The sequence below is a fragment of the Podarcis tiliguerta genome (assembly GCF_965153285.1).
Source record: "Podarcis tiliguerta genome assembly, chromosome: 11".
Lineage (NCBI taxonomy): Eukaryota > Metazoa > Chordata > Lepidosauria > Squamata > Lacertidae > Podarcis > Podarcis tiliguerta.
Window position 1 is genome coordinate 47,271,969 of NC_139544.1, and position 26,529 is coordinate 47,298,497.

The 26,529-nt window shown below is 44.7% G+C and overlaps 1 protein-coding gene across 1 annotated transcript; it reads left to right on the forward strand.

Annotated features, from left to right (window-relative positions):
- Positions 1-899: 899 nt before the first annotated feature.
- Positions 900-19,916, forward strand: SLC45A2 (solute carrier family 45 member 2). Its single transcript, XM_083404562.1, has 7 exons — positions 900-1,438; positions 4,475-4,651; positions 8,881-9,200; positions 13,523-13,666; positions 15,672-15,795; positions 16,734-16,942; positions 19,660-19,916. The coding sequence occupies exons 1-7, from the start codon at positions 991-993 to the stop codon at positions 19,888-19,890; spliced, it is 1,653 nt and encodes a 550-aa protein (XP_083260688.1). The 5' UTR covers positions 900-990; the 3' UTR covers positions 19,891-19,916.
- Positions 19,917-26,529: the final 6,613 nt, after the last annotated feature.

Below are 26,529 nucleotides of genomic sequence, written 5' to 3' on the forward strand. Positions count from 1 at the left end.
TCCAAGTTGCATGATGGTGGCTCGGTTAAAGCCCACAATAAGTGCTTGGTAGAGATGGGATCTGATCTCGGTATCGCATATCCACGATGTCCTTCTCTTGATCTTTGGTCTGCCCATCTTACTTACCATAAGTGGTGAGTCAGCCCTCTAGCCAGAGTTCATGCTACTTCTGTGCTTTGTTTAGCAGTTGGCTTATTCTTATTCCTTGGTAAATGCTAAAACAGTAGTAATTAGTGAAATTTTTAGAGTCTCATCAACATAAAAGTGGAATCGCAAAGCTGGATAGGATAATTTGGAAAGAAATACAATTCCTTTACATTCATTGGCTGGAATGCTAAGTGACACAGGGTTAGAATGCTGCCTGTACATTTTACTTTTATTTTCTTGTGCAGAAGACATAGACTTTCACTGCTTTACACGAGATCTGGAGGGGAGGGGGAGAGAGCCTGAACATTCCTTGGGAATACAGGCCCTAGGAAGCATGAAAGCCAAACTTCAAAGCACACAGGATTAAATACCGCAAGGAAGGATTGCCAGCCTACTGCCATTTCTTCCTCCAGACTATCTTAAAAGCAGTTCTGCTCTGCAAACAACTTGTTGCCTGAAATGAAACCATGGAAAGGATACTCTTCCTTGCAACATGCAAAAAAAGTGGCTGATGCACCAGTGTCTTCCGACTATTAACTTTTGCCTTCGACTAACTTTGGCTTCGGGCATGTGAGCATAGTATACACACATGATCCACATTCCCCCACCCCCTTCTCTGAGATAATCCTCCAGTCATAGCTGAGAACTCTCCAGCGAGCCAGGCACTCTTAATTGTGCTAATCTTCCGCCGCAGACACACACTCCCCCCTCCACTCCCCCCTCGTGCAACTTGTGATTCCAGAGAGCCCTGAAAAGTATGTGTGCGCCCCTCCTCCAGCTCCTTTTCCTACCGGCTGACCCGAGATCCATGCCTGGCAGGGCACGCTCCCAGAAAGCAGCCCGATGACTCTAACCAGGCAGGATTTCGGTGGGACGCTTCCGCGCCCCTGTGAGTTGGGCATCGCCAGCATGGAATGCAGCAGCGGCAAAGAGGAGACCATGCTGGAGTCCTTGGCAGCTGGAGAGCCCTTCAGGCCCGTGGAGCCCCCAAAGAAGGCAACAGGGAGGTTGGTGATGCACAGCATGGCCATGTTCGGCCGGGAGTTCTGCTACGCCGTGGAGGCTGCCTTCGTCACACCTGTGCTGCTCAGCGTGGGGCTCCCCAAAAGCCTTTATAGCCTCGTCTGGCTCATAAGCCCCATCCTTGGCTTTGTGCTGCAGCCTGTGGTTGGCTCGGCCAGTGACCACTGCAATTCAGCTTGGGGCAAGCGGAGACCTTACATCCTGGTCCTGGGCATTATGATGCTGGTAGGGATGGCTCTGTACCTCAACGGAGAGACAGTTGTCTCAGGTGAGTAACTGAAGACTTCGTTGAGCCGTGCAAAAGGCACCTTTGTGAATCCGAAGATGTGGGTGGAACGGTGGAACGGTGGATTCCCCCCACCCCCGACGGAAAATGCAAGCTTTCTCAACAAGTTTGAAGCATGCATATTTGGTTATGTGTCTGTGAAGGACTAGCTAGCACCGTGAAAATTAACTAATGTGTGAAATAAAAGACCTTTCGCACTACAGGGCTGAAGCTTGTGTTTGAAGGAGGCTTGGACGCAAATGCTGTCTGTATTCTGCATGCATGTTTGATACGACTGTTGCTGCCGCAGTCGCCTCTTTCCAGTCACAGACAGGTTCCAGGAGTAAAGAAAATAGGCAAAGAGCTAATTTCATTTTGAGATAAATCATTTCAATCATTGTTTATTTCACGAAAAAGTTGAACTATGCTGTGATTCCATGGTGCAGAGGCTAATACTGGCATAATAATAATAATAATAATAATAATAATAATGGACAGTGTCTGTGAAGCATTTCAAACCCCCAATTAATAAAACACAAATGCTCTTATTGATTGTTCAAGTACTTCACATACAACAGCATGGCATAGTGGTTATAATGTTGGATTAGGACCTGGGAGACCAGGCTTCAAACCCCAATGCAGCTATGAAGCTCATTGGGTGACCTTAGGCCAGTCAACCGTGGCCTAGCCTACCTCACAGGGTTCTTGTGAAGGTAACATTGGAAGGAAGAGAAATGTGTAGGCCACCTTGAATTCCTTGGGGAAAAGGTGGGATAAAAATGCAATAAATAAACATCAGTAATCCCTACAAGATCTTTTAGGATCCCTAAATGTAAGGTGCTTACAGCAGAGGCACTTAACAACAGGTAACTGGTTTTATTGGAATCACAGAGCAGGAAGGGATCTCAAAGGTCATCCAGTCCAACCCTTGCCAATACATCCCTGGATGACCACCTCTTTTGAGCTAGTCTGCTCCATTCTCAGGAAGCTCTTCCTAATGTTTAGTCAGAAACCCCTTTCTTGTAATTTGAGTCCATTAATTGTGGTCTTCCCTTCTGAAGGAACATAAAGCAAATGTGCTCCACCATCTGTGTGGCATCCCCTCAGATATACAAAGCTTGCTTTCATATTGTCTCTTAGTTAATCTCTTCTCCATGCCCAGCTCCATCAACCTATCTTCATAGGACTTGGTCTCTAGAACCCTCCCCATCTTTGTCCCCTTCCTCTATGGAGCCACTCTAGTTACTCGATAGCCTTCTCAAACTGCAGTGCCCATGTAAATAAAACAAGCAGCTGTGGGTGCTTATTTTACCACAATTAAGGACCAATTCCCGACACATTCTGTAGAGGCTTTCGAAATGAGGAACTTCCTGCAATAACCTTGTGAGGTTCAGCAGTCAAGATGACTGGGCTGTTAAAACGGGCTTTGAAACTTCTTTGAAAGTGCTCTGGTAGATTAGAAATCCAATAGATTTTTGACGCTGTTAACCCTACATCCCTAGCCACTGACTCAGTAGTCATCCTGCAGAAACAACAGGGAATTCAAGAATGGAGGTGTTGCAATACAATTTCCAAAGTGCTTGGGTCTTGCATTTAAATTGCCTTTGTCCCTCTGCAATCAATTGAGTTCAATGGATTTTTACCAAGTGAGTTAATACCAACTAAAGTGGTTCAAAGCCAGCTATTCACTTCCAGTGTGTGATAAGAGTCTGTTGTGGAAAATAAAATATAATCAGGTGCCTAATGAAGCCTTTGGTGTGTCCTGGCTCAACACATAAATCAACTTTGACTGTGTGATTTCGGCTGCCAGCTTGCCACCCCGAGATTGCGACTTCTTCATCCCAATGAAGCAGAAGACTTAATGGCCTCCACTGCTCCAGACAGCTTCCCTCTGTCCTTTTGTTATTTCCCTTTCTCATCCAGGTGTATCACACAGAAAGTGGAGCGAGGGAGTGGTGGGTGAACGGACCAGACCAAAGGGGTAGAATACGTTTGGGAAAGAAAAGCTGCAATGGTTGAGTCCCCAGCTTTGTTGGCCATAAGAACAGTGATATAGTTGCCCTAACTGGAACCCAGCATCCCCATTCATGTAACCGAATACTGGAGATATTGCAGTGGTTTCAGGGGCAAGCTATGGAGTAGGACTGATGCACATCATTCATGAGCTGGTACATATAATGAATTGGAATGATTTAGGATGACAAATGGGGGGGGCGTTGAGGAGGGTCGTTTTACAGGGAACCAGGCAGAGGGCCTTCTCGGTAGTGGCACCCGCCCTGTGGAACACTTTCCCAACAGATGTCAAAGACAAAAACAACTACCAGACTTTTAGTAGACATCTGAAGGCAGCCCTGTTTAGGGAAGCTTTTAATGTTTAATAGACTATTGTATTTTAATATTCTGTTGGAAGCTGCCCAGAGTGGCTGGGGAAACCCAGCCAGATGGGCGGGGTATAATAAACAAATTATTATTATAATATTATTATTATTATTTTGGGCAGAGGGGGAGTGAAAACTCCTGGGGGGCAGAGGCAGAAACACAGATGCCAAAGAAGCAGCCTACACTCCAACAGTTCTCAGATGAAAATGTCCCTATTTTCATCTGAGGAATGTTGGAGGGTACGCAACTGGTACTCAGAGGCATACTGCCTTTGACAGTGCCGTGTAAGAGGAGTGAAATCTCCCCTCCTGCACCTTAGCTTCTCCCAGTCAGTTGCTCCAGCCATACATCTCTGTTCTTAGATCCCTTCTGAAAGAGACTGGCACAGCCAGCTGCAAGGAGGTAAGGTAAGAGTGGGTGAGGGTCCATTTTGGAATCTGCTGACACATCTAATGCACAAAAATAAAAAAGGTGACAATTGCTGCAATCTTAGAACAATCACAGATTGAGAAGCGCCCAGCATTCCTTTTAGAGATTTCCTGTGCAAGCGATGGCTCTTGTGAGCGAAGAAAGCAACAGAAAATTGCAGCCACATTGGCTCTCAGTACTCCATGGTGTCTAGGAAACGGCTGTAAAGTGAACCAATTTCTTCTTTTGCAGCTTTGGTTGCAGACAGGGGCACCCAGAGGACTTGGGCTATAGTGATCACCATGCTGGGAGTGGTGCTCTTTGATTTTGCTGCTGACTTCATTGATGGTCCCATCAAGGCCTATTTATTTGACGTCTGCTCTCACCAGGACAAGGAGAAAGGGCTTCATTATCATGCCCTCCTGACAGGTAAAACTCATAGCATCTGAATGGTTCTCTTTCCCCTCCCTTTAATCATACGGCGCAATGAGGGAGAGAGAAAGGTGGTAGCTGGCTGGAGTTTCTTCCTGTCTTCCCATGCTTAAGCTTCTTGAACAAGTTGGTCATCTGATGCAGAGCTTCAGTAACAAGCATTGTTTAACAGGTCATCTTGTGACCGCTGTAGCTGCTACAGAGAGGATCTGGAGGAACAGCTTCTTTTGAAAGAAGTAACATCCTACAATTAAAATTAAAGCCAAACGAGCAAGAATTTCCTCCTGCTTTTGGCATGTATTGGGTTGTTATACTGTTCTGTTTTTGCATATTTGTACAGTGGTACCTCGGGTTCAGTACTTAATTCGTTCCGGAGGTTGAATTAACCTGAACTGTACTTAACCTGAAACTGTTCTTAACCTGAAGCACCACTTTAGCTAATGGTCGCTGCGCCGCCAGAACATGATTTCTGTTCTCATCCTGAAGCAAAGTTCTTAACCTGAAGCACTATTTCTGGATTAGTGGAGTCTGTAACCTGAAGCGTATGTAACCTGAAGCATATGTAACCCGAGGTACCACTGTATTTTCCGCAATGGGAACTGAAACCCAGCAAAGGGCCAGAGAAGATACAACGGCACAAGCTTTTTAAACCTGGATTGTAAACTCCTAGTCACATTGACTATAGAAAGTGAGTCCCGATGGGCTTAGTAAAACTTACACCTCAGGAAACTAGATGTGGGCTCTGCTGCATACTTAAATACCGTTTAGAAGAGTGCAGTTGTCCCGTCCTCTTCCCACTCACCCATAGTGTCTGGTGGGAAATAAATTTGCCTGTCATGCCTTTTGATAGTGCTGCTACCACATGCAATGCAGCGTTTATTTTGCATTTAGATGTTACAAAATCTGCTTATTATGCCATGCAAATCCTCAAGACATACAAAAGAGATGCCAAGAAGTTTGGGACAGCGTGCACATTGTACATTTAAAGAACAGAATACCTGCCCAAGAATCCTGGCAACCGTAGCTTACCCTCACAGAGCTGCAATTCCCAGAACTCTATAGGGAAAGTTATGTGCTTAAAGAATGTACGGAGCTGGGTATTTGGCTTCTTTGGTTTAATATCTTTAGCCCTTCAAAGAAGAATAAAATATGATTATATTAGGGAACCTGTGGTCCTCAAGATGTTAGACCCATAATAAATATGTATTTTCTCTTTTTAACTCATCAGTATTTATTGACGTTTTGTTGGTGCTTCTATGCATACTGTTGTTGATTTTATTATTATATGTTGGACACCATCTTGATATTTTTTTAAAACAACAGTGTGGATTTTAAATAGATAAATAATTCTGGGCTTAAAGATTCCTGCATCGCAGAGGCTGCACTATTGTGGTCCCTTCCAACTACAGTGGTACCTCGGGTTAAGTACTTAATTCGTTCTGGAGGTCCGAACTGAACCTGAAACTGTTCTTAACCTGAAGCACCACTTTAGCTAATGGGGCCCCCTGCTGCTGCCGCTGCACCGTCGGAGCACAATTTCTGTTCTCATCCTGAAGCAAAGTTCTTAACCTGAACTTTGGGTTCTGGGTTAGCGGAGTCTGTAACCTGAAGCGTATGTAACCCGAGGTACCACTGTACAAGTCTGTGTTTCTATATTTCTATCACACTTGTCTAGGGATGGGGGGGGGTTGATTTTGCGTGCATAGTAATGTGAAAACTACCTAATTTGTACTAATTCTTCAAACAAACACATAGGAATTTGCTGGCAAAGTGTGTATGTTAGTCCAAACTGCATACAAAAATGTGTTTGTTGGGAGAACTTTGCACTGAAATGCGGGTGAATTTTCATGAGGAGTTAACAAATAACAGTTTGCAAATTGCTGCAGAAATGTGGAGATCTGAATTTAAGACGGAAAATACAAGAAACTGAGTGGAACCAAAATAGACAAATTCATCCATCCTAGTCCTTGACCATTGTCCCTACTGGCTGGAGATGATGGGCGTCTAAACTCAACATCTGGAACATAGCTGTCAACTTTCAGATTTGAAAATAAGGGATCAGCAGCCTCAAAAATATTTAATATTTTTTTGGAAGCCGCCCAGAGTGGCTGGGGAAGCCCAAGCAGATGGGTGGGGTATAAATAATAAATTTTATTATTATTATTATTATTATTATTATTATTATTATTATTGAAAATAAGGGATCAGCAGCCTCACCTGTCCTGGGGACAGTCTATGGGATATCTAACAATCCGGGATAGCAGCGGGAAACGGCGCTGGAATAAGGGAATTTCCCGCAAAAAAGGGAACGTTGACAGCTATATCTGGGAGGTCACAGGCTCCCCACCAGAGCGTATGGGCTCCGTCTAACCCACAGAGGGAGAATCTGTGGTCCTTTAGATGTTGGGCTGTAACTCCCATCACCTCCATCATTGTTCTGTTCCCTCCTAGCCTTGCTCTGAGCTAGGAGGTTCTCCCTACAAAGCCCAGTCCTTATTGACTCATTATGGCTGCTGCCCTCCTCACCTGCCAGTGTGGTGTAGTGGGTAAGAGCGGTAGTCTCGTAATCTGGGGAACCGGGTTCGCGTCTCCGCTCCTCCACATGCAGCTGCTGGGTGACCTTGGGCTAGTCACACTTCTTTGAAGTCTCTCAGCCCCACTCACCTCACAGAGTGTTTGTTGTGGGGGAGGAAGGGAAACGAGATTGTTAGCTGCTTTGAGACTCCTTAAAGGGAGTGAAAGGTAGGATATCAAATCCAAACTCTTCTTCTTCTTCTGCCATCCCATCTCACTCTTCTGCTTGTTACCACTTGGATTCTCCATGGCCTGGCCTGGCTGCATGCTCTTTACTCCTTTCCCTCCAGGGTCAACAGTATTTTCATGATTTGGGGGCGGGGTGGGGAAGGTCATGAAAGAAAAGGCATTCTTTCCCCCCAGCTTGGACTATTTTCCCAGAAACTTTCTCCCCACCATAAATGAGAGTTTGTATTTCCTCAAATCCAGAGTCTCTTACGAGGTCACATCCAGAGTGACACTGGATGGTGGTGAGAGATGGAAGGAAGTTCCATGTGATTCAAATGCCTGCCGACCACACCGCCACTAAACAAAGAGAAGGTTGTGTTGCTTTGCAGTCTGAGTGACGTCAGCCCCTAGCAGTTACTTAAATTGTGGGTTATATACATAGATTTGGCCTTTATATTATTGCATATCCTGCTAACCATAGTATCTGTGGGTGCATTTTAGAAGCACTTGCAAATGCATGGTAAATGTTACATTGACAATTTCCCATGAAGCAAGCCATTACTAGAATCTGTAGCATCATAACGTTAACGTAGCAAGGGTCCTTTTCCAGTCCTAGGGCCAGATTCCTTACTGGGTAGCCTCCCAGGGACCACGTCCCAGTGGTGGGCAGGGCAATGAGTGTATATTTTACTTTCGTACAACAGACTACGTTCTACACTCACTCGCATGCTGTCAGCAATAAATCACACTGTGTCCGTGAAGTTAACTCTTAATTCAAGGAAGCAGGTTGACTCAGGGGGTCAGGCCTAGTGAGCACAGTAGATCTTGCTCCTATGAGGCAGTTGTAAGGACTGAAGGTCCCCGCTTCCCCAAAGTTCACTACATTTCCTCCTCCCCCAGGTTCTTCGCAAGCAGAGACTTATTCGCCTTGTCTGCCTTTGCTCCCTCTCCGTACCTCTTCTGGTTCTGGGAGCTGGTTGCCGCAGGATGGGGACATGCCCAGCTTCTTCAGCAACCTGCCTCACCTCTGTCTCCTGGCCCTCTTCCTCTCCAGCCTCTGCTTCTGGACTGCTCTCTGCCACAGCCTCTTCTCACTCACTAAACCTTGTTACCTATTCAGCTTCCAACACCACTTCCTCCCAGTCGGTTCCCTCTTCCTCTGACCACTCATCTTTGTCCCACCGCTATCAACAACCAACAAGAAATAGCTCCCCTCCCACAAACACTTTTAAAAGGCCATACATTGTTTATTCAGCAAAGGCCTGGTTATAGAAAAATGCTTCTGCCTGGCACCTAAAGATTTATAGTGAAGGTGTCAGGTGAGGCTCCCTGGGAAAAGCATCCCACACTTGGGAAGCCACCACAGAAAAGGCCCGTTCTCATGTTGCCTCTCTCTGGACCTCTCTTGGAAGGGGCACACAAATAACCTGACATGTTGATGTTAAATACGATTCTACTGTCTTTATTTTTCTGTTCTTTTTTAGGTCTAGGAGGGGCCCTTGGTTACCTTACAGGTGCCATCGATTGGGGGCATACCGTCTTGGGAAAATATTTGGGATCAGAATTCCAGGTGATGTTCTTTTATGCTGCTCTTGTGTTCCTCATCTGCCTTATTGTACACTTGTGCAGTATTCCCGAAACTTCTCTCGCTGACAAGGTAGAATCCGAAGCCCTGCTGAAAACAGCTGAGCCCTATCCATATGGTTCCATAGGAAAAGTCAAGAATGGTTATTTTAACAGCGGATATAATGAAATACGGGTTTTATCTCGGCAAGGGAAGCCCACCCTCAAAGAAGACATTCAGGTAATTGTGCCTTTTTTAGACTGCCATCTCTGCCTTTAATTCTAATATATTTGACATGGTAACCCTGGACCCTCCCGTGAAGTGGAAAGTGATGTAATCAATTTGGAGGATCAGGTTATCCAAAATAAAAATGGAGGCCAGAACATGGGGCTGGGTCCTGCCTAAGTAAGTTGTGCCTAGTTCCCATTGAAATCAAAAGAACTTCAGTTAAGTCATGACTAACTTGTCCTGTCTGTTTCAATGGGACCTAAGTAAGTTCAACTACCTTAGTCTGGTTCCAACACATAATATTTATGAATGGCCTATTTCCTATACTTTGGGCATGATCTTAAAAAGTTAGTTATGACGGAGGCTACAATCTTATACAGTACTCACTTATCTAGGAATAAGCCCCATTGAACTCAGCGGGACTTATGAATACACAAGCACAGGAATGCATTGTAGGCTCTGTTAAAGGCAGAGAAATTGAATGGGTGATCCAGACAAACATCACATTACTTTTAGTGGAACTTAACTGCAACACACTTTCGCTAGACTGTTCCCCTTGGATATAATCATTAAATTACCCCAGATTACACCGAGATACTAAGTATCTTGTATGGTGGTTCCTCCCTTCTGACTTGGTGCAGAAATAAGAAATATTGGGCGGGATTCACCTGATCAGCCCTTTTGGTGGAAGAACTTTCACTTGTGCAATTGGACTTCCATTCCCCCTGCACCTCCCAAAATTGGCTTGAAGGTCAGGAGGACTCCCAGAACAGCATGCAAGGAGAAGCTGGAATCCTTGCACTGATGGAACGATTACAAGAGTGCAATATTGAACTCCAAACTTCGATCTCTGTGTGACTGTTATCTGACAGGCTCTTCGTGAAATAAGACCTATTGTGTCACAGTAATTAATATTCTGTGGTCCCCTGTGAATGAAACCCACAGTCTGCGGGCTCCTCTTCTAATAGCTTTACATTTAGCTTTACATTTTTAAAGATAAGTCGTTGGCTGCAATCCCAGAGAGCAATATGTGTGCCCAGCTATCTGAGTTCACTGATCTTGATTAACTTTGCTCGGATTCCATGTCTTGCACTTAGCCAAGAAGGATCTTGGATCTTGGCAAAGCATCACTTTGTTCAGTTGTCCCTCAGCCAGGTCCTCAAGTTAATGCGTTTAGTGAGAAGGAGTCAGCCGGTCAGTACATGCTGCATTCATTACAGATGTCAACAGCTTTTGCATGGTTCTTGGTCTAACAACACAGGATTCTGAATTGCATTAAGCATCTGGTGCATTCTACTGAAACTTAAAAAAAAAACCCAGCTCTTTGAAAAAGGACCTGGAAATGGTCCTATGCATGCTTATTTAGAGGTAAGTCCCACTTTGTTCGGTGAGGCTTAAAAAGGTAAAGGTAAAGGACCCCTGACCATTAGGTCCAGTCATGGCCGACTCTGGGGTTGCGGCGCTCATCTCGCTTTATTGGCCAAGGGAGCCAGCGTACAGCTTCCGGGTCATGTGGCCAGCATGACTAAGCCGCTTCTGGCGAACCACAGCAGCGCACGGAAACGCCGTTTACCTTCCCGCCAGAGTGGTACCTATTTATCTACTTGCACTTTGACATGCTTTCAAACTGCTAGGTTGGCAGGAGCTGGGACCGAGCAACGGGAGCTCACCCCGTCGTGGGGATTCGAACTGCCGACCTTCTGATCAGCAAGTCCTAGGCTTTGTGGTTTAACCCACAGCGCCACCCACTTACTCCCAGATAAATGTCCACAGGATTGTAGCCAGAGTCTGGGGAAAATGAAACGTTAACATGTACCTTGTTTCCTAAAGATATATGAAGATTCAGATAAGCAGATAATTTTGCATCTAGATCTGAAAATGTCCATGAGTCACCCATGTAAAAACTGACATAACTTTGGCCAGAATTTTCTGAAGTGTTTATTTTCAAGTGAAGTTGATCTGCATGAATATTTGGTAGCAAGTTGATATATTTTGAAGCCAGTGGGGCTTACATTCTGCTCCTTTGATCACAGCTGTGTTGTGCCAGCCTTGTGCCAACAAGGAAGGTTTTTTCTTAGGATTGTGCCAATCTTGTTCTGGGATCTGTAGATGTGTTTTACATCACTGGCAATATATACCATGGCGAGCCACTGCTAATCAGAATTCAAAGTACTAGGCCAGATTGATCAATGGTCTGACACTGTTGCTCTTGCGTCTGCTAATCAGTTTCACATCCTAACAAAAACGCATTCAAGGAAATTATGTGAAATGGATTTTTTTTGGGGGGAGGCATTTGTTTATTTCAAGCTTGTTTACCCTGCTATTTAATCACACTTCCAGAGTGATTCAGGGCTCCTCCCAGACAATCTATTTACCCAGCCTTCATCTTGATTTGCACAAAGTTTATGCATTGGTTAGACTGTGCCCAGACTTTCTTGAACACTTGTTCTCATTTGTTTACGGGGCAGTTATACAACAATGATCATTCAACATGATATCCTTGTGGGGCATTTGCATGTCTTCCTGTTAATCATTTGTTCAGCCCTCACGTTTCAGTGCATTTTCCTGTCACTTTCCTAACTGCAAAAAGTTGTTAAAAAACAGATTTGCTGGATCAGGACAGGTAGGCGTATAAGGAGCAGTAGTGTTGCAAGCAACCAGTGTGAATAAAGCAGCACAAAATTGAATAAGGAAGACTTGATATCCAAATGCACACCAGCTGGATCTGATAATTCAGACAGAAGTGAACCTTGAGTTGTTGGTTTAGCTAAAACCCCAACTATCTGATATATCTAGAGACAGTGCATTTCTTGTTTCTTTGGCTCTTTAGCTGTCAGCCAGAGGCAATTCCTGTGGGGTGAGATGTCTTGTTTCACCTTGCCAACCATTCAAAACAGCCTTCTGAAAGTTGCTTTCATGTGCTGGTTTATTTTCATGCAAGGCATCCACCCCCACAAACTTCTGCATCATCCATCAGTATCTGGAGAGACAGTGGTGTTACTTTTTATTAATAATTCATCTAATAAATTTATATTCTACCTTGAGGCAGAATAGGTAGGGCTCCCAGCTGGTCTCCTATCCAGGCACAAGACCTGACCTAGACCTCCTTAGCTTCAGCTGCACCGTCTGCCCACAGACCATGCCCTGGGAATAGTTCTCTTTTAAGAATATGGTCCATCGGCCCATCTAACCCAGTATCCTTTTCACACAGTAGCTTACCAGATGCTTAGGGGTAGCCTGTAAGCTGGACATGAGCACAACAGCACTCTGCCCACCTGTGATTCCCAGCATACAGTATTCAGAGACATACTGCTTCTGACACAGGCAGTTAGGACATAGCCTAGATCTTCATGAATTTGTCTAATCCTCTCTTAAAGTCATCCAAGCTGGTGGCCATCACTGTCTCCTGTGGGAGCTATTTCCATAGTTCAACTAAGTGCTGCATGAAGAAGTTCTTTCTTTTATCTGTAATGAATCTTCCAACATTTAGCTTCATTGGGTGTGCACAAGTTCTAGTTTATGAGAGAGGAAGAGAAGGGGGACAGGAGAGCTGAGAAACTGAAGAGTGGAGAGACAGGGGAAAAAAATCCTCCAGGCTGTTGGTGTAGCCTTATTAGACTTTACCGATTGGTAGGGTGAGCGTTGCTCCCAGAACAGGGAGGAAGGAGTCAAATGACACCGAGGTTTGGTTCAGAGAAAGAGTTTATTCTGCTCTCCGGATAGCAGAAGGCACTGCGTGAATCAGTTCACAGCAAGCAGAAAAGCAAGAGAAATTGCATACAGTATATATGTCCTCCAGGCACCCTCTCCCCCCTTCCCCAGGAATCCTGACATGCAAGCTTATACACGTAAGTTGACATCACAGATGTTCCTGCTCCTGTACTCTTAACCATAAAAGGGTGTTCCTGTGCTCTTGATCATAAAAGGGTGTTCCTGTTCCTGTATTCCTTATCTTGGGGTAAGAAGGTCACCAACTCTAAGAGTACTCCTGGCGCCGTTCCTGGGGGGCTGACAAGGTCTGTGCGTCACTGTGGTCAGGATGTAAGATAAGACCCAGATGTGTCATCCCTGCTCCACTTTGGAACTGGCAAGGCCATTCATTAGGCGTCACGGACTGATAAAGGAGAGAGCTTTGTTTATACAGCTGTGTTCCTGTTATACATTTGCTCAAGAGCTCAAGTTAATGGTTTTTAGCTAATGCACCCTTGGAGAAGGAAAAATGGGATTTTGGGGCCCGTTTCAGACTGACTGCACAGTCAGGTTTTAGATTTTGGGGAACCCATTCCTTCATTGGGAGCCTTTTCAATGAAACATTGGAACATCCTTCCTTTCAGGTTCAGAAGCAGATGACCATTAAGTCCCTCCTCAAAGCACTCCTAAGCATGCCTTCCCACTACCGCTGCTTGTGTGTGAGCCATCTGATGGGATGGACAGCCTTCCTTTCCAACATGCTCTTCTTCACCGATTTCATGGGACAGGTATGGAAAAGAAACGATCTTTCCTCTGGGCAAATTCAAATTTTATGATTTAACTTTCATTCGCTTGCTTGTGCAGCATGATGGCAGATTTCCACAGTTGTCAACATCAAGAACAGGCAAATTAGATTTCCAAGAACAAAAAATGGATGCCTCCAAGCATTCTTCATAGAACTGGGTCCATTGGGTAGCTGGACTTTTCGTCTTTTACTTTTCAAAACAGGTTTCTGCTGTTTAATCTACCTCAGTCTCCAAAAATGAAAAATGGCAGTCATAAAAACACAAAGGTTTCCATTTGTGGTCTAAATGTTTGATTCCCCTTCACCTCACTCTTGAATTCTGTAGAACTGATAATCATACCATACATTTTAAAATTAGAAACTAGAGAAGAAGGCAGAAACGAAGTTATTGGAGATATACTTCAGAGGTCCAGACTATGAGAAGCCTGAAAAAAATTAATAATTAATAATTTGGACTGTAATTTAGTTGTTTTTTATTTTAGTTTATTGTTGTTTTGTTTAATTGGATTATAATTTGATGGCTATGTTAATTGGATGGTTTCTATTGGAAAATTAATAAAAATTATTTAAAAAAATTAATAAATTAGAAACTAGCAGTTAATTGTTTTGTTTACCACATTAATGTATGCGGCATTTCCAACAGAAATAAACCTGACATTTCAGGCTCTCTGTTTGATGCTATTCATACTTGTATGTGGGTTTTTCAAGTCTGATCCTTCCCCCTTGCTAGTGGAGGTTGTCACTGCACTGGCGCTACTAAGAACGAGATAACCAATGAGACCATCTTGGCTGTGAGCCCTGGAAGACATGCTCCCTGCCTTACAGGCCTTTTCCCACCTGGGTTGTTGCTGTTAATTTTCTGTAGGTTTATTTTGGATCTTATGATTTATGTGGAAATTGTTCAATTTCTTTTTTTGATGTCTTGTTGATTGTTTATGACTGCTTTTGCTGTGTTTGTAGTGGTGCAATTTTGTACATGTCGTAAGCTGCCTTGAGCATGTTTTTAACTTTGGAAAGCCAAACATAGTCTGCCCCACAAGCGAGGATTGGAAACCATGTTCAAGCTGAAGTTTACAATCCTGGTTTTCAGGCAAGAGAGTAAGCAGTGAGTTGTATCCCACATTAAAGGTAAAGGGACCCCTGACCATTAGGTCCAGTTGTGGCCGACTCTGGGGTTGCGCGCTCATCTCGCTCTATAGGCCGAGGGAGTCGGCTTTTGTCTGCAGACAGCTTCTGGGTCATGTGGCCAGCATGACTAAGCTGCTTCTGGCGAACCAGAGCAGCACACGGAAACGCCATTTACCTTGCTGCTGGAGCGGTCCCTATTTATCTACTTGCACTTTGAGGTGCTTTTGAACTGCTAGGTTGGCAGGAGCAGGGACTGAGCAGCAGGAGCTCACCCCGTCGCAGGGATTCGAACCGCCGACCTTCTGATTGGCAAATCCTAGGCTCTGTGGTTTAACCCACAGTGCCACCCACGTCCCACATTAGTCCTACTCAAAATCAACCCATTGAAATGAATGGGCATGTCTAACATAGGTCCATTAATGTCAGTAGGTCTGATGTGAGTACCGGTATATCTTAGTTGGATACAGCCCTATGACTTAGCAGGAACTGGGACCACGTGTTTCTTTTGTGAGGGGAGAAAGAAGGAAAAGGAAATTCATGAGCCCCAGGTTAGTTATTGTAATGCCAAGCTATGGTTTGGTGTGAAAAGACATAGAGTAGCATTGTGCTGCTGGAAAGCCTATCTGAAACAGAAGCCAGACAGCAATAGTATCAATTCTTGGCCCTGTGCTATTGGCAGAAAATTGGCTGACAATACATATCACCATCACCATCATAATTAAAGTCACCAACATCAAATAAACACAGATGCAGTCCTGTGCACATTTGCTTGGAAGCCAGTATTTTGTGTCCTGTTTTATTTAGAGGCATGATTACCAGCACAGCTTGTTCTTATTCTTTTCTATTTTGGCACACTGCAGATTGTATTCAATGGTGATCCTTATGCACCTCATAACTCCACAGCGTACCTAACCTACGAAAGGGGAGTAGAGATCGGATGCTGGGGGATGTGTATCAACGCCATCTCTTCCTCGCTTTATTCCTGTGAGTACTACCAACAAACAGATCACTTGCGATCTGACCAAAATATAAAGTGCATTCATACAGGCAGGGCATTTTGCCTACATTCTCTATGTGACCATACAACAACTTTGTAAGGTTGATCGATATTATTTATGCCCACATTACAGAAGCAAAGTTGAGGCTGTGAGAATGGTGGTTTGTACCAAGGCTTCCTGGTGATGCCATGACAGAGGCAAGGTTCAGAAACAGAGCTTTATGGTAGAGCTCATGCTCTACAACCATGTCAACTTATAATATACTGGCAATATTTTAATAACACTATACAGTGGTACCTCGGGTTAAGAACTTAATTCATTCCGGAGGTCCGTTCTTAACCGGAAACTGTTCTTAACCTGAAGCACCACTTTAGCTTCTTTGGTTCTTAACCCGAGGTACTATTTCTGGGTTAGCGGAGTCTGTAACCTGAAGCGTATGTAACCTGAAGCGTATGTAACCCGAGGTACCACTGTACTGTTTCAAAATTCATAAACAGAAGACATATAATATGTGCATGGAGTCACAAATTAGTAAGAATCAAATATATTTTCCATGAACAGGAATGGTAGGAGTATAAGGTATAAGGTAGTTTCAAGCTTCCTTCATTGATATGCGTGGTAGGTAAGACCCAAAGAGTAGTCTGGAGGTGGGAAATAAAGTTTTTAGCTGCTGAAACCAAACAGATTTCATATGCAAGCTCCTTGGAGAAAGTGAGGTACAATTAGTAAGATTCTGTCAACAGCTTCACTTTGAAGGAAGATAATCTTATTTTCAAAGACATTGCAGACGTTTCACACTCCAGTTTGATCTACATTAAACAACATATAAATCTTGCTAAATAAAATAATGTTCAGCAATGATTCCAATGGTTTCCTTTTAGACAGAAATGCCCCATCCCTTTCCCAATCTTTTTCGTCCAACAGATTTGCAGAAAGCGCTTCTGCCTTACATTGGATTAAAGGGACTTTACTTCATTGGATACCTGCTTTTTGGGCTAGGCACTGGCTTCATTGGGCTCTTTCCCAAGGTGTATTCGACTTTAGCCCTCTGTTCCCTCTTTGGCGTAATGTCCAGCACATTATACACGGTGCCATTCAACCTCATTGCTGATTATCACAAGGAGGAGGAAGAGGTAAGTTAGAAGGGATGGCTGTTGTCAGATCCTATAGCATCCTTGTTACGATGCCCGTGCCTTTCCCTCCCCACTCCTTTTCTGGATGCTATGCAAGAAGTGAGTGCAGAAGTCTACAGCCAGGTTGCCTCTCTTTATTGCTCACATCTTGAAAGTCAGCTGACGGCACCTGAGCCCTGCTTTTCTAGACTTTCTGCTTAAAATCTTAGGGGGAAATAAATAGTGCTAAAAACCAGTGGAGTAGGCCTTAGTAAAAGGTAAAGGGACCTCTGACCATTAGGTCCAGTCGTGACCGACTCTGGGGTTGCGGTGCTCATCTCACTTTATTGGCCAAGGGAGCCGGCGTACAGCTTCCGGGTCATGCGGCCAGCATGGCTAAGCCGCTTCTGGCGAACCAGAGCAGCTGTTTACCTTCCCGCCAGAGCTGTACCTATTTATCTACTTGCACTTTGACGTGCTTTCAAACTGCTAGGTTGGCAGGAGCAGGGACCGAGCAACGGGAGCTCACCCTGTTGCGGGGATTCGAACCGCCGACCTTCTGATCGGCAAGTCCTAGGCTCTGTGGTTTAACCCACAGCGCCACCCGCGTAGGGATTAAATTTGCACACACTGATTTAGACCAGTGTTTGCACACAGTATTCTTTGTTCACAATATTTTGTTGCAACGTCATCCACGGAATGGGTTGAAAATAATCCCACCAAGAATTACATTTTATTGGCTCCGATGGCCTGGATCAGCAAATGTTCTGAATGCGAGGCAGGATGCTCAAGGAGCAGCGCTTCATTACAGAAGTCAAGGCTGAACACATCTCAGCCTCTTGAGTCAGCTTCATGATCAGAAGAAGCTGCGGAGGCTGAACTTTTTCAAGGATGTTAGATTTTTGTGGTTTAGAGGACTTGAGAGTTCATCAAGTGGAAAGCACTGCAAGCCCGAAGTTTCATACTTTACTTGTGGGAAATTGCAATCAAACTAACGTGCTAGTTAGTGCATGACAGGGTTAAGACCAGAGGGGACTGTTCCTAAACTCAGCTGGGTCCCAACCTCCATGAGGGAGAAAGTGAAACTTCTTTGATTTCATTTCCTCACTCTTTCTGTACCATGTAACAGACCAGGATGCATTATGTTCTGTATATTGCACCTGTGTTCTCTTTGCTACTGCATGGAACAACACATGAACCAGACTTTTGGACTTAGTAGATAAAATTTTTAAAACTTACTTAACCGTATGTGGTCTGCTCATTGCAAGAAGGGGAGAGAGAGGGGGCAAACTAAACAGGATATGAAAAGGGTCTAACAACCTGTATCCCATATTATAATGCTGCTTAACTCTGAGAGTGTTTTTAAGTCTACCGGGGTCTCTCTCCCGCTGGAGAGGGCACCCAGCCGATTTTTTGGTTAATTACCTACACGGGGCTCATAGCTACTTTCCTCCCACATACTAGTGAAATTCATTTTTCATAGAAAAAAGTCTTGGTAACCTTAGCTTGTCACGTTACATTTGCAGACATTTGATAACTAACTTGTTTGCTGAACTTTATGCCCTCCTGTTAACATAAGGCAACACAGTGGTCAGAAAACTGGGGAGATCTAGATTCACATTTCCACTGAGCTATGAAATTCACTGGTTGATCCTGGACCAGTCACCATCTCTCAATCTAATCTACTTCGCAGGGATAAAATAAAGAGTGGGGGAAAAAACCTGTATATGTTTAATTTTATTTCCAGAAATTAGAAATCTCTCTCTCTCTCTCTCTCTCTCTCTCTCTCTCTCTCTCTCCCCTCTCTCCCCCCCCCCTCTCTCTCTCACACACACACACACATGTTCCTTTATTTCCCTAGAGGAAAGGCAGGATATAATTGTAAAAAATATTTTTAAAAATATGTATTTGATATGATGGCACTAGAAAGGTAGTTCAATTGCATGCTCTGTTAATAAAAGAGTTTTTATCTCCAGCTTTCTAAGGGTAATTATGGTTCAGCAAATAAGTGTATCATTCATGACAAGCCCAGACCATCACAAACCCATTTTATTTAATTATTTATAAAAAATGCACTTCACATTGACCTTGCAATGCTTTTAATTTATCATTCAGAAAGCACCCTTGTTCCCTGTTAAGTGTGAATTGGATGACTCTTCAGTCAAGTGCCCTGGATTTCAATGTAAGCTAGTAGGGAAACATCATACTTCAAAGGAGTTTTTGATTTACTCCCCCAAAGCCCGGAGGACACAGCATTTAACGGAACCTTATGAACTGTCCATGGAACACAAGGCAGAGTTTAACAGCCATGCAGTCTAGCAAGTGGGGGGAAGTTTTAGCAAGAACTTCAAGAGAAATCTCCTTTCAAAACCAATGAAGCCAATTGCCAATTTCTGTAAAGGAAGTTGGTTCCGGGAAAGGCTAGGTACGTTCTACCAGCTTGAGTAGGGTTTCAGAGTATGTGCAGAGTTCCTTGCCAGTCATGTGGTTCGTGTGACTGTTCCCTATTCTGTGCGGTTCCAGCAGCCCAGAGGCTGTTTCAGAAAACTGGGAGGAGGACACCAGAGCTTTAAATCATGCCACTTATCGTGGGCACAAGAACAAAGTCTTGCCTTGCCTGCTCATCAAGACTGTGCAGTATTTGAACAGCTGAGATTCATGCAGTGAAACCAACAGGGCAGGATTGTATGGTCGGCTGTGCCTTGTTTGATGGAGTTCCTATATCTGCTTGCTTTCAGGGCCAGACCGGAGGACAAGCCGGAGAGCACAAACGAGGAAAAGGTGTGGACTGCGCTGCCCTCACTTGCATGGTCCAGCTGGCGCAGATCATTGTTGGGGTGGGCCTGGGCTTCCTGGTCAGCGCTGCTGGGAGCGTGGTGGTGGTGGTGATCTCTGCCTCTGCAATCGCTTTACTGGGCTGCTGCTTTGTAGCGTTCTTTGTTCGTTATGTGGAAGAGAACAATAAATAGTCAAAGCTTGGGAGAAGCTGCTGTCTTTGACAAAGGGAGAAACACGGTTGTTCTCTTGTTGCTGTTCGCACCTGCAATGGTTCTAGGGATTGCTTGTGCGTAAGTAGCCTTTACTCCTGGCTAGGTTGCATGGTTGAACCCTTGCTGACCAGACAGCCCTCTATTCCGTGGCTGCCTCAGTTGCTGGCAGAATCCGTCAGTGGGCGTTTCTTAAACCGCTTCCAACATAAAAGCTGCTTGACGCCCAGTCTCCTTCCCCGTTGCCTGCGCGAAAGCTTTCTGCGCAGGGTGGGTGTGGGCAAAGGCGCACTAGTCCCCTCTCCGCTTGTCTCCTGCGAAGAGTCCTGGAGCCACCTCTCCGCTTCCTCTATCTCCTCCCCTTCTCCACTGGTGTTACGCTGATTTCCTTCCCCAGCGTATGGGCTATCCCTCCTCCTACTGGGACCCTCTCCACCATCATCCGGGAGCCCCCTCACCTCCTCCTGCTCCGATGGCAGTTCCCTGACAGCACCCAAGTTATTTCTGTAGCAAGTTTTTGCTTTGGGTGTTTTCTGGGAATATTTGAGGCCACTAGTTGTCCCACCCAGTTTAGGCAGGTCTACACTGTGGACCTAAACTGGTTTAAAGGGCATCCCTTCTCAGAGAATCACGTCTGCTATTTCTGTGATGAGGACTGCAGACCTCAAACTAATTCCCTCCATGCATAGTCTTCTTCTTTTTAAGCAAACAAAAATCCTAGAGTTCAGCTAGTGTTTTTCACTTTTCAGAATCAGAGTGTATATCCAGGCTGTCTTAGGCAGCATCCAAAAGGGGGCTTAATAATTCAAATGGGTTGTTCAGATTCATAGCTGTCAATGTTTCCCTTTTTTTAAGGGTAGTTCCCTTATTCCGAATAGGATTCCTCACAAGAATAGGGAAAAGTTGACAACTATGTTCAGATTTCACAAACAGGGAGAAATGTGGACTAGCAGAGGGGCGTCCCAACCTGTGATCCGTGGCATATCTGTGGATTTGTGGTTGAACATGTGAGTTGTCACATCCACCGTGTTACATATCCATAAGGGGTTTTAAATTGAATTTTACTTGCTTCTTATTTCTTATATCGTATTTTCTTGTAATACAATTTGAGTTCTATGGAATTCAATAAAAGACAATAGATAAGAAATAAAGGAAGCAACAACGATACAATTAAAAATCATACAGCATCTAGCACAGCACATTGCTGTTGCTACAACAGACAGAAAAATCATTAAATGGTTCACCAAGATCCTCAGCCATTTTAAAGTGGGGTTTTTTTTGGGGGGGCGGGTTCGGGAACCACTGGGCTGGCATTTTGATGCTAACAATGCCATGTGGACCCTGGAAAATGGTTGCGCTGATTCCACACTTGGGGTGTGGCTTACTGGTTTAGGGTGTGACGGCAAAGGGCTAAAACAGTTCTGATGCTAGAGATCTCTGAATGGATCTTCCAATTTATTTATTTATTTATTTTGTATTTTATAAAGCTGGGGCCCTTGTTTTCACTTGAGCAGCAATGGTGAGAAAGGGTTTTGTCATTCTTTCCATGCACCACAACCCAGCTATCGTTATTTGCCCTCCTAGGAAAAAAATATAGGCACAATGGATGATAACTTATATCAGAAAGAGTTAAACAACCTCTCCCTTAGCACAACTGCTCTGATAAAAAGTAGAACATCCCCACCATGCCTGCTTTAATTTTAATGTACATTTATTTTTAAAACTTCAGTCATGAGCTACCCATATTATTTCTGTCTTTGCCTTAAAAAGTGTAACCCTGGAAGTCTCCAGTACAAGTCAAGCTTTGAAATCACCTCAGGAAAAGGGAAGTGTGGGGAAATCTTGTGAATGTTGAGGTCTTCTAGCCATTTTAAAGATTTAAACAGACCAGGTGGAAAATATCAGAAATTTTTTTGTCATGAGGGCTTTCCTTGGGGTGGAGGGAGATGTAAATGGGGCACATTTACATCCTTGGTATAGAAAAGGTATTACATTTGGACATTTGCTGAAGGCTTTCAGTCAGAATAGACATTTACTGGTGAATGTCGCACATTGACCAGTACATATAAACAGTCTCTTGGTGATGGTCTTGGAAGATGCCTATATTGATCAAATTTTTGACGCATACCATAACACACCCACAAAGTGACAGGGCTTCCATCAAGATAGGACTCACTGGACCTTTGGCCTGAAAACTGTTTTGGCTGTTAGGACTCAGCCTCTCAAGAGAATGCAGAAATAACGTAGAATGTTTCTGACCATGTGCAGAGAGCATTCCTTCATCATTAGGTCAGAACAGTTACCTCATATACCCTTAAGATTAGGGCAGGGTTTCCAGACAAACTTGGTAGCTCTCTGGATCCAAATGAACCTCTGTCATGATGTATTAAACCACAGACTGGAAGTGATAGTATAAGAACAGATCCAAGGCAGTGAGTCTGAATCCTGACTCCCTAGTGGGAACTGAATTGGCTTCAGTTGCTTTTCTCCACATTCAGAACTACTCCCTAATGCTAGAAACCTCACACTCCTTTCAACATCTTTGAAAAAAGTTTCTCTCTAAAAATGCTCTTGACAGTCTATCCCAAAACACACAGGCTTCCCTTCTGAAAAAAACATGACCTAAAATGTAAAAATGCCTACTACTAAATTAAATGCCAGTCCTCCCACCAAAAGCAATCTACTGCGACAGGATTTTTATTTCATTTTATTTTTGTCCACACATACAAACTCGCCCCCACCCCCCGCCACCCTTCAGCTTTTGAAAAATGATAGGCATTCAGCAACTGCACTCAAGTGACAATTATTTTAAGCCTTCCAGGAACGGTATAAATCAGCTCCCATTTCAGCACCTACTGAAGCGATTTGTGGAAAAAGCAGAAACGAAAAAAGGGCTGGTGATTATATCTAACAGCAAAGTGTGCTTGGTGCAGTCAACCGATATCTAGATTCTGGCTGTTCATATTTTTGACCAGGGTTTTCCTAAGCTTAGGTATCCAGATGTTTTTGGACTACAAATCCTATCATCCCTAGCTAGCAAGACTAGTGGTCAGGGATGAGGGGAACTGTAGTCCAAAAACACTGCTTTAGACCAAGAATGGATTTGCCATGGCCCTCCAGATGTTATCTCTGACCACTGGCCATGCTGGCTGGGGTTGATGACATTTGGAGTCCAATCACATCTGGAGGGTCACAGGTTTACCCCACCACCAGTTTAGATTATCGGTCACTCAAGCAACAACAGCTATATCTATACTATATTTATCTTCCAGTACAGATAAGTATCTTCCTTTGCCTGCCACCAGCTAAACCACTCCAAGGGGTGTGAGCAAGAAGCTGCCTTATCTCAAGCCAGACCATCTTGTTCAGAACTGTCTTCATTGTCTGGAAGCAGCTCTCCAGGGTCTCAGGCAAGATTCTGTCTCAGCCCTACCTGGAGATGCCGGGGACTGAACCTAGGACTACCTGCATGCAAAGGAGATTTTCTACCACTGAGCTACAGCCTTTTCCCAACCTAGTGGACCTGGGAGTAGCAGAAGAAGGGACTTCTGGTGGAGGTAGCAAGTCAAGAGAAGGGGCAGGGGGTGTCGGAATGCCAAGGGGACTTGAAGGAAGTGGATGGTGGTGGAAAGAGAGCAGGGGCAGAAAAGAGGAGCTGGGGAAAAGAGGACAGGAAGCAGGAAGGTGGTAGGATTAAAGGTAAAGGTAAAGGGACCCCTGACCATTAGGTCCAGTCGTGGCCGACTCTGGGGTTGCGGCGCTCATCTCGCTTTATTGGCCGAGGGAGCTGGCGTACAGTTTCTGGGTCATGTGGCCAGCATGACTAAGCCGCTTCTGGAGAACCAGAGCAGTGCACGGAAATGCCGTTTACCTTCCCGCCGGAGCAGTACCTATTTATCTACTTGCACTTTGACGTGCTTTCGAACTGCTAGGTTGGCAGGAGCTGGGACCGAACAACGGGAGCTCACCCTATTGTGGGGATTCGAACCGCTGACCTTCTGATTGGCAAGTCCTAGGCTCTGTGGTTTAACCCACAGCGCCACCCACGTCCCTGTGGTAGGGTTAGGGAGGGAGATATAGGAGTTTGAATGTGGTGGGAAATGAAGAATGATAGCATTCTGTCAGGACTTTGAATGGGAGTGCTATCAGGGCAGGATTTTGGGGCAGATGTGCAAGGGTCCTTGAGTAGGAGCCCCCCCCCCAAAAGCACATCTGTCTTATCACATTTTGAAGCAAATGAAAACATATGAAAACACATTACCCTCCAGAAGACTACTTAATCTGGAGCCCACCCACCTACTTCCAAATGAGATAATTAAGCCCAGACTCTAACTTTGACAATAACTGGTCGATGTCAGCTGAGTCAGTGGGTGAGCAATAGACACATCAATAGCAATTCAACTCTGTTGCTAGGTGAATATTCCTCCCAAATTACATAGCATATATTTAGTGCTTGGAATTGTTTCAAGCACTTCCTATACATTGTGATCCTTGCTACAACCCTGTAAGTTGGGACATAATGGGGGGGATCAAATTGCTAAGGCAATTATTCCATAGTGCAAGCATTTCTGCTTGGGCAACAGAATCTTCTCCCCTTCTCTTTCCCCTGGCCAACATGCCCCCCAAAATCTATTCAAGGGGCTGCCTCAGATTTGAGAAGGATGCATGCAGACGAAGGAGAACTGAGCTGGGATAGTTCACTTGGTAGAGCATGAGACTCTTACTCTCAGGGTTGTGAGTTTGAGCCCCACGTTGGGCAAAAGATTCCTGCATTGTGAGGGGCTGGACTAGATGACTCTTCCAATTCTAAGATTCTATGAGAGAGAGGAAAGTCTCATTGCACAAGTGGAAATCCTTGCACCAATGAGACTCGTTAGTGGAATACTACCCATTCATATTGCATGCAATGTGGGAGAAGGAAGGAAAATGGCTTACTTATGGCCATCTAATGCATCTATGGCAGAGGCTAGGTTACCAGAGCCATAACTCAGTGGTACAGCACATACTTTGGATGCGAAGGGTTCCCATTTCAATCCCTGGGCATTTCAAGGTAGGGCTGCAAAAACATCCCATCTGAAACCCTGAAGAGCTGTTGCCAGCAAGTGGAGGGAATCCTGTGCTAGATGGACTTGGTTACAAGACAGGATTCTGCATTCCTTTCGAGATGTTTGCTTTGGTCTGCAGCCCAAAGTAACAATGCTTGCATCGTATTTGCCAATGGGGTAGAAGTGTTCTTTGCAGTTATGACACTTGAAGGCAGGTGACTGAAAGAGCCGTAGACTCTTCTGTTTGTGCTAATGTGATAGTAGCATAGATCTAGTGGACAGCGGAGGAGGGAAATTTGCCTGACACGCACATAATACCTCTGTAGCTGGGGAGCAAAAGGAGAACCAACCATTCACCTCTCCCCATTTTCTATTTTTTTCTTATTTAAGAAAGTCAATGTGTACTCTTGAAACCAAAGAGGCACGCCCAGCTTTGCAACTAAGCAGAGTTAATGAAATGTTAGGTGTTTGCAGTAGGAAAATGCTTGCCAGGTTCGTGTGTTTGGTTTTTGAAATTCAAATGGACAACACAAGCATCTGAGAATTCTAGAACAGTCAGTTATGTACACAAAGGCACACCAACACAAGAGAGGTACTTGAAGTTTAAGTGTCTTTCCGCTGAGCAGAGGGATTGATTCTTTCCAGGCAATGCTTGGCTGCAGACAAGGCTTTATGAAGTAATAAGAATGCTCCATGTAATATGCATATGGTGGTTTAATAATCTACAGATAACAAGGTTCATACTTTCAATACAGAAATTTTTTAATACAAAACATTTTGCCTTGAAACATCCTTTTCCCCCAGACCCAGAACATCACCCCAGGTTTTTAGTACACATTAATTTCCAGGAATCGCGTGCTCCAACATTGCAACAAGCAGTCTTTGGTGCAATCCCAGCCCTTGTGTGTGAACATGGTGTTGCTACAGTAGTAGCCATGGAGAATAGAGCATTCCATAGAAATCAAAATTGGAGAGAATTATCTCTCTGCATGGGGGTAAATGGTGGCAAAGAATGTAAGAGCTGAGGTTTTGAAAACAGGGAGTCAGGAGAAGGAGGAAACCTGGTCACCTATGGTTCAAGTGTGAAGTCCAAGACTTTTAGGTAGTAAATTAGTCTTGGGTAGAAATTTTGCCACCAGGTATACTGGAGAGAGAATCTTTCCAGAAGCTGGTCAAGAAAAGGGCGATCACTTCTGTCAGGGGTTCAGGAGCAGAGTCACAGGAGAGGGAAGAAACGGAGAGCGAGGGGGAGGAGTCGGAAGGAAATGTCAGCGGCAACAGTAGTCCGAGGTCTCTGAGTCTCTCCAGTGACTCGGAGGATTCACAGAAAGGGGCCCCCATGGTCAGGGCAAGGGGGACACCTCGGGAAGAAGGGGCCAGAGGGGACTCAGAGAGTAACAGCTGGAAATCCGGACCAGCTTCCCCCCCAGAGTGCAGTAGGGGGGAGGAGTCCAAGGCATCGGGATCAGGGAGCGCGCAGGCAGAGGGAGAGCGTGAAGCAGGAGTGGCCACACCCTCGTCAGGGAGCGAGGAAACGGTCATCAGGAAAGTTAAACGCGCGCGCGCGCCAAGTTCA

Excerpts from the sequence above, each read along its gene's own strand:
- SLC45A2 (XM_083404562.1), top strand. The coding sequence starts at position 991 with ATGACTCTAACCAGGCAGGATTTCGGTGGGACGCTTCCGCGCCCCTGT. Across the intron at positions 9,201-13,522 it reads CCCTCAAAGAAGACATTCAG|GTTCAGAAGCAGATGACCAT; the intron begins GTAATTGTGCCT and ends CCTTCCTTTCAG. Across the intron at positions 16,943-19,659 it reads ATCACAAGGAGGAGGAAGAG|GGCCAGACCGGAGGACAAGC; the intron begins GTAAGTTAGAAG and ends GCTTGCTTTCAG.